At 44.8% G+C, this 8,995-nt stretch overlaps 1 protein-coding gene across 1 annotated transcript; it reads left to right on the top strand.

Moving 5' to 3' along the window:
- Nucleotides 871–6,009, top strand: LOC110436432. Its single transcript, XM_021463531.1, has 5 exons — nt 871–3,055; nt 3,146–3,565; nt 3,800–3,838; nt 4,427–4,976; nt 5,880–6,009. Exons 1-5 carry the CDS (start codon nt 871–873, stop codon nt 6,007–6,009), a joined length of 3,324 nt encoding a protein of 1,107 aa, XP_021319206.1.

The following is an 8,995-nucleotide window of genomic DNA, read 5'->3' as shown; positions in this document are numbered from 1 at the left end:
TCCCTACAGATCGCAGCCCCGGTTCTTGCTCTTTTCAGGGAGAGAAAGAACTTGTTTTGTAAGTGGTGAGGGAGTGATTCCACATATATATTGTCCTTTTTTTTCTCCTCTACTAACATGGCAGGACGTGGAGATGGTGCCGCTGTTTCGGTGGAGGAATTTCAGGAGTTGCGTACACAAATGAATGATTTGGTGCAGCAGCTCTAAACTCTCCAATTGAACATACCACGTCGAGAACCGCCACCAAATGAGGATGATGATATTGACGAGGAGGATGAGCCACCGCGTCGTCCCGCTGGTCGTGGACGTGGTGGGCGTGGTCATGGTCTTCTTAATTTTGGTCGTGCTCGGCGCATTCCTGTTCGAGGTGGACGAGATTATGATGGTGATGATGATATGTTGTCTGACATGGATGATCATCGCCATGGTGGCCATCGTGGTTATCCTGACCGCCACCGTCGCCTTGATGATGATGGTTTAAGCAAAGTGAAAGTGTCTATTCCAAAATTTAATGGAAAAGAAAGTGCTGATGATTATTTTGAGTGGGAGACTAAGGTTGAACAGATCTTTGATTTGTATCCTTATCCTCCTGTCAAGAAAGCAAAGCTTGCTGCAATTGAGTTTTCAGGCTATGCAATCACTTGGTGGAATCAAGTGTGTACTGAACTCCGACGCGCTGGACATGATCGTATTACTTGGGAAGACATGAAGAGGGAAATGCGACGTCGTTTTGTTCCTGCATATTACTCTCGTGATCTACATTTGAAGCTAAAATGTCTTGTGCAAGGTACTCGTACTGTTCATGAATATTTTCAAGAATTGGAAATGTGTTTACTTCGTACAGGGATAACTGAAGATGAGGAATCCACAATGGCTCGATTTCTGGTTGGCCTCAATAAGCCCATTGCTGATAAAGTGGATATGACAAACTACACATGTCTCACTGAGTTGGTACATTTTGCAAAAAGGGCAGAACGACAACTTGCTGGATCTTATAAAGGTCGTGCTTCATTTTCAGCTCATAATAGTGCTACTTCATGGCGCCAGTCACAGCAGCACGGGTCAGGGGTGCACACACCTACATCTCGTGCAACTTCTTCCAAACATTTTGATTCCAAAGGCAAAGCTGTAAGCTCTACTCAGTCCAGCTCCTCTGCTACTGCAGCCCCAAGGCATACAAGCAAGATTGAGTGTTTTAAGTGTGGTGGTCATGGGCATAAGCAAGCTGAATGTCCCAATCGTCGTACGATTATTGCCCTTGCTGATGGTTCATATGATTCACAAAGTGAAGAGGAGGACGAGTTTCACAATGTCTTTGCAGATCATACTCTTGACACTTGTGAGTATTCAGCTGAGGATGGTACTTTTGAGCTAGGTCTGAATTGTTTAGCTATTCAACCTATTCTAACTTTTGCTCCCAGTGACATGATAGAAGATGTTATTTCTCCATATTCTAATGAGATTACTAGTGCTGATTTTGATGAGTTGCTTGCTGATTTTCCTGATTTGGAGCCTTCTAAAATGAATAGATCATCTCCTTATTTGGTGGTTAGAAGAGTTCTTTCCACTCAGTTTGTTGCTGCTGAACAAGGACAACGTCATAATTTGTTTCAGTCCCGATGCAAAGTGAAAGGTCAAGTGTGTCGTTTCATCATAGATGGTGGGAGCTGCAATAATATTGTTAGTGTCTTGCTTGTTGAGAAGCTTGGCCTACCAACACGCCGCCATCCACACCCTTACCATATGCAGTGGCTGAATAATTCAGGGACAGTGAAGGTCTCATCCATGGTTCGTTTGTCTTTCTCCATTGGTGACTATCATGGTGAGGTTGATTGTGATATTGTACCCATGCAAGCATGCCATTTGCTGTTGGGTCGTCCATGGCAGTTTGATGTGGATTCGGTGCACTTTGGGCGGTCTAACAAGTATACTTTCATCCACAACGACAAGAAGGTGGTTCTTGTTCCATTATCTCCAGAAGAGATCTATGCTTCAGATGTGGCTCGCATGAAAAAAGAAGAATCTGACAAAAGAAAATTGAGTGAGGCTGCCAACACTAGTAAGGGAGAGACTTCTAACCAATCTAGCCACATAAAGCCTCTTTCCACTACAAAACAACACCACCAAAATGAGTGCTTATTTGTGAGCAGGAGTGATTTGAGAGAAGTGAGGAACACCACAGCCCCATTCTTTGTGCTCTTGCACAAGGAGGTCCTACTTTCAACTAACGATTTACCTTCATCGCTGCCTAGTGCTGTTCTTGATCTCTTACAGGACTTTGAAGATGTTTTTCCTGATGAGGTACCAGCTGGCCTTCCTCCACTCCGTGGTATTGAGCATCAAATCGATTTGGTACCTGGAGCTTCTCTTCCCAATCGTCCAGCCTACCGTGCTAATCCTGAAGAAACCAAAGAAATTCAGCGACAGGTAAAAGAGCTTTTGGACAAAGGGTATGTTCGTGAATCTCTATCACCTTGTGCTGTTCCAGTACTTTTGGTCCCTAAGAAAGATGGATCTTGGCGCATGTGTGTCGATTGTCGTGCCATTAATGCTATAACTGTACGATATCGCCATCCCATTCCTAGGCTTGATGACATGTTAGATGAATTGAGCGGCTCAACTATTTTCACCAAGATTGATTTACGCAGTGGCTATCACCAAATTCGCATGAAAATTGGTGATGAATGGAAGACAGCATTTACAACCAAATTTGGCTTGTATGAATGGCTTGTGATGCCCTTTGGCTTGACAAATGCTCCTTCAACTTTTATGCGCTTAATGAATCATGTTTTACGAGCTTTCATTGGCAAGTTTGTAGTTGTTTATTTTGATGATATTCTGATCTATAGCAAATCATTTGATGAACATCTTGATCATATCCATCAAGTACTTGCTGTTTTGAGGGAAGAGAAATTGTATGCCAACATTGCTAAGTGCACATTTTGCACAGATCGTGTTGTTTTTCTTGGTTTTGTTGTGACTGCAGATGGCATCCAGGTTGATGAAGAGAAGGTTAAGGCAATAAAGGATTGGCCTACTCCTACAAATGTGAGCCAAATTCGAAGTTTCCATGGTCTTGCAGGTTTCTATCGACGATTTGTTAAAGATTTCAGCATGATCGCTGCACCACTTAACAACTTGACAAAGAAGGATGTTCCATTCAAATGGGGAGATGACCAAGAGCAAGCCTTTGTAGAGTTAAAAAGAAAGCTTTGTGAAGCACCACTGCTGCAGCTACCTAACTTCGGTAAGACTTTTGAGATTGAATGTGATGCAAGTGGTATTGGCATTGGAGGTGTGCTACTTCAAGAAGGTAAACCTATTGCCTACTTTTCTGAAAAGTTAAATGGTCCACATCTGAATTATTCTGTCTATGATAAAGAGCTTTATGCCTTAGTTCGAGTTTTGGAAGTTTGGCAACATTATTTGTTACCTAAAGAATTTGTCATCCATTCTGATCATGAAGCTTTGAAATATTTAAAAAGTCAAGGCAAACTGAATCGTAGACATGCTAAATGGATCGAGTTCATAGAAACATTTCCGTATGTTGTTAAACATAAGCGTGGTAAAGATAACATTGTTGCAGATGCTTTGTCAAGAAGGTGTGGTTTGGTTACACAATTAGATACAAAAGTGCTTGGTTTGGAATCCATTAAAACACTCTATGCAACTGATTCTGATTTTAAAGAACCTTTCTCTCATTGCATTGCTGGAAAAGGCTGGGACAAGTATTATGTACATGATGATTTTTTATTTCGAACTAACAAACTATGCATTCCAGCCTGCTCGATTCGTCAAGTTCTTTTACAGGAAGCACATGCTGGTGGCTTAGCTGGTCATTTTGGCATCAAAAAGACATTGGACATGCTCTCTGATCATTTCTTTTGGCCACATATGCGACGTGATGTTCAACGACATGTCGAGCGCTGCATAATCTGCTTGAAAGCTAAGTCCCGCCTTAATCCCCATGGTCTCTATACTCCATTACCAATCCCAACTGTACCTTGGGAAGATATATCCATGGATTTTATTCTGGGATTACCAAGGTCTCAGAGGGGGAGGGACTCTATCTTCGTTATTGTTGATCGCTTCTCAAAAATGGCACATTTTATTCCATGTCACAAGAGCGATGATGCTTCACACGTTGCTGATTTGTTTTTCAGGGAGATTGTTCGTTTACATGGAGTGCCAAAGACTATTGTTTCAGACCGAGATACAAAATTCCTGAGCTATTTTTGGAAGACATTATGGGCTAAACTTGGCACGAAGTTGTTATTTTCCACCACTTGTCACCCACAAACGGATGGGCAAACTGAAGTTGTCAACCGTACCCTGTCCACCATGCTGCGTGCCGTGCTAAAAAAGAATTTGAAGCAGTGGGAAGAATGTCTTCCACATGTCGAATTTGCTTATAATAGGGCACTACATTCCACAACAAATTTTTGTCCATTTGAAATTGTTTATGGTTTTAAGCCACATACTCCCATGGATCTTTTGCCTTTACCATTACAGGAACAAGTTAACTTGGATGCAGCGAAGAGATCCAACTTTATCAAGAAGCTACATGATGAGACAAGAAGAAATATTGAGAAGAAATCAGCACAATATGCAAAGCAAGCGAACAAAGGTAAGAAGAAGGTTACATTTCAGCCCGGTGACCTCGTGTGGTTGCATCTACGCAAGGATCGATTTCCCCAACAACGTAAGAGTAAGTTATCACCTAGAGGTGATGGTCCATTCAAGGTTCTAAAAAAGATAAATGATAATGCATACAAAATTGAGCTGCCACCTGAATATTCCAATGTTAGTCCAACATTCAATGTCAAAGACTTGCTTCCATTTGTTGGTGAGCCTGAGTCGAGGACGACTCCTTCTCAAGAGGGGGAGGCTGATGAGGACATCCCTAGCATTCATTCATCTTCAAATGAAACTCCACTTGATATAAGTGGTCCAATTACAAGAAGTAGAGCTAAACAATTGGAGAAGGAAATTCATTCTTAGGTGAACGCTAACCTTATGTTTAATAATCAGTTTATGTTGAATGATCCTATACTTTTGAGTTCTTGTTTCAATGTCCTTAGGAATGATGGAGGGTATGAACCAGCATGGGATGAAGATGGATTCAAGCCTTTGGACATCTGAACCAAGAAGCCTACCGTGTGCATAAATAAAATGGTGGTTCATTACTTCTGCATGAGAAGGCAACCAGAAGCTAGATGGCTGACCCATGGTACAAATTCCAAGCATCACCACGGACAGAATACAAGGAGTTACGTGGCATTCTACAGATGGATGAAAGCATCTTTAAGTCTATGTTGCAGCCCATCAAACGGTTCATTATTTAGACTTCCCAATAAAGAGTTATGCTCATTTTAGTAACTGCTGCCAGAAGCTGAGAAGACGCGCGAACCAGCCACGAAATCCACTAGTGGATGTGCATGCTGTCATGTATTCAAAGCTGAACGCCCCTATCTATATATATCTCTTGTACTAGACAATGAAAGGACACATCTTGCTTGGTTAAAATTCAGAATACACAAACTCGTGGAGTTTTGTTTATGCGTGAGTCTTGAGAGGCTTGCAAAACTTGTTCTTTCGATTCCTGAGGGAGTTGTAGAACGCCGAACTGCGGTTCATCCAGTTTGTGCCTTCACGTCTATACGGCGTGATTGCGTGGGCTGTTCGTCGGTACATGGAAGGGTGATTGTCTCGGTAGTTCGTCGCGTGGACAGCCTCGCGGTGCACTGCCTCTTCACCAGGTCACGCAGCGACAAGTTATCAAGTTCGCGAATCCTACGAGAAGATCGGGCCACAACGACTTGTCTCACGCTATCCCTAGGCGTGAGCATATCATGTTGTATCGTAGATCCCTGTGCTAGTTTATTCCTCACCACACCCACGCTTCTGCTCGTGGTAGCCGCCGGCGTCCTGACCACGGTTGTTGCGCCCCACATCCTTCCTCTGGTTGTTGGGAGAGCGGCTACGGTGGCGCTCGCTGGGTTGAGGTGAAGTCCGGCTGCGATGAGTCTTGTCGGAAGAGACCTCTGTGTAGGAGATAGCTTGGACCCTTTTGAGTAAGGTGGCTGTCTGTCCCATCGTGGCGATCAGGTGTGCGCGTATACTGGATCGGACACCCTGGCACTCAGGAGTATCAGGGAGTCGGTCTAGGTTTGCCATAGCAACAGCCACGTTAGCACTTGGCGTTTTGTAGACTTGCTGATCTCCGACCATGTCGAAAGCGTCAATGAGGTTGTGCGGCGCAAGTTGCCGTTCCTCGTCCGTGCGCCGCCGAGCACGGTCGGCGTTGCGCTGTTCGTGGAGCTGCTTCTGCTCGTCTGTTTCTCCATCGACAACCGGTTCATTGTTGCTGACATTGAAGATAAGATCTCCCCGCCGAGGCGGAAAGACTGGGAAGCGAGAAAACCCGGAGGATACGGTGGTAAATCCAGGTCGTAATCTTCGTCCTCGGAGTTTATAACCTCGGTAGGGATAGACCCTGTGCTGGAGTTTGTACTGAAAGCCTGATCGTTCGGCAGTACTTGGATTGATACCATGTTGATGTTATGGTGAGCTGCTCGGCTGTTCTGTCTCGGCGACCAGCCCGCCCTGTTGAAAAGGGATTGGATGTGCCGTGAGTAGTGATCGGCCGAGTTGTTTAGTCCGTAGGGAGAAATCTGGTCTGGATCTGCCTTGAGCTCGACGGACCGCCCCGTGGGGGTGGACGTTATTGTCAGAGACGTCCCCAGCTGTTCGTGTGTGACGACACGAGTTGGCCGGCAGGAGTCGAAAGAGTTTGTTGGCGCGACTTGATCAGATCGGCGTGAGATCCCATCTACCAGTCGGGAAGCTTTGAGGAGCCTGAGATCGGCACGATCAAGGGCTCGGAAAAGATCCGAGTCGTCGACCTTCTTTCCCCTGTAACGAGGGAGCGGAGGCTGAATGCTCGGTGTCGGCGTGATCGGAATCGACACCGCTGTTGTCCCAGATCGGATCTAGGTTTCTTCCGAAGTCGTGGTCGTGAGGCCGCCGCCATGAGTCGTCCACGTGATCTGGCCGACGGTGAACGTGAGGCCTTCAGGCACGGCCGCGGAAGCTGGAACGATGACCATCTTGTTCGTCGAGAGAGTTGTACGCACACCCCCTACCTGGCGCGCCACTGTCGACGAAAGCTAGTCGGCAGTCTACCTTGGGGTATACCCACGGTAGTAGTTTATCGGTAGACGGTGCGTAAGCTACAAACTTGATGGTGACGCAAGACACAGACAAGGTTTTTATCCAGGTTCGGCCGCCGTGTGGGCGTAATACCTACGTCCTGCATCTGATTGTATTGGATTGTGTTGAGAGATAATGCGTCCTAGGGGGTCCCTTGCCCCTCCTTATATAGTCCGGACGGCAGGGTTACAAATCTGAAAAGTAATCCTAGTCGGTTACAATTGCCATAGATAGCACAATATCAATTCCTATTCTAACCGACAAGAATCCGGCTTGATCTCCACGTCTTGTTTCCTTGCATGAAACTCCAAGCAGCTGGATCAAGCCTCGGACTGTCTTCGTGATGGGCCAAGCCTCCCGGCGCAAGTCTAGCCGTAAGGGTATAGGGGATTATACCCCCACAGTCTCCAAACAGACCGAAGCGAGATTCCATATGACACACGTCATCTAGGAGTTCCATTGGGTGCGTCCAAATTGATTTCTTAACATATGGTACGTTGCATGCAAACTGTGCAACTATCTTGCATCAAGATTAGCACTATATCCGAACATACCAAATCGAGCCTCCACTTGAGCCTCTTCAACTATGAGTACCATTGAGTACGTCTAAAATGATTTCTTAGCCTATGGTGCATTTGGCGTAAACCGTGCATATATCTTCTACCAAAACTAACACTCTCTCTAAACAAACCGAAGCAAGATTACATATGATACACATCATCAAGGAGTTATATCAGCTGCGTCCTAATTGATTTCTGAGCATATCGTATGTTCCATGCAAACCGTGCATCTATCTTGCATCAAGATTAGCACTATCTCCAAACAGACCAAACCGAGCTTCCACTTGAGCCTCTTCATCTAGGAATACAAACAGGTGTGTCAAAAATGGTTTCTTAGACTATGGTGCATTAGGCACAAACTACGCACCTATCTTGCACCGAAACTAACATTGTCTCCAAACAGACCGAAGCGAGATTCCATATGACACACGTAATCTAGGAGTTCCATTGGGTGCATCCAAGTTGATTTCTTAACATATGGAACCTTCCATGCAAATTGTGCAACTATCTTACATCAAGATTAACACTATATCCGAACAGACCAAATCGAGCCTCCACTTGAGCCTCTTCAACTATGAGTACCATCGTGTGCGTTTAAAATGGTTTCTTAGCCTATGGTGCATTAGGCGTAAACCGTGCACATATCTTCTACCAAAACTAACACTGTCTCTAAACGAACCGAAGCAAGATTCCATATGACACATCATAAAGGAGTTATATCAGGTGTGTCCTAATTGATTCCTGAGCATATCGTATGTTCCATGCAAACCGTGCATCTATCTTGCATCAAGATTAGCACTATCTCCAAACAAACCAAACCAAGCTTTCACTTGAGCACCTTGACCTAGTAGTACCATCGGGTGCATCCAAAATGGTTTCTTATCCTATGGTGCATTAGGTGCAAACCATGCACCAATTTTGCACCGAAACTAACACTGTCTCCAAATGGACCGAAGTGGTATTCTATATGACACATGTCATCTAGGAGTTCCATCTGGTGTTCAAATTGATTTCTGAGCATATGGTATGTTCCATGCAAATCGTGCACTTTTCTTGCATCAAGATTAGCACTATCTCTAAACAGACCGAACACAGCCTCCACTTGAGCCTCTTCACCTAGGAGTACCAACAGGTGCTTCCAAAATTGTTTCTTAGACTTTGGTGCATTAGGCACAATCCGTGCACATTTCTTGCACCGAAACTAATATTGTCTCTAAGCACAC

The sequence above is a fragment of the Sorghum bicolor genome, chromosome 6 (genome assembly GCF_000003195.3).
Source record: "Sorghum bicolor cultivar BTx623 chromosome 6, Sorghum_bicolor_NCBIv3, whole genome shotgun sequence".
Lineage (NCBI taxonomy): Eukaryota > Viridiplantae > Streptophyta > Magnoliopsida > Poales > Poaceae > Sorghum > Sorghum bicolor.
Note: the sequence above shows the minus strand (reverse complement) of the source record. Positions and strands in the feature narration are given on the sequence as shown.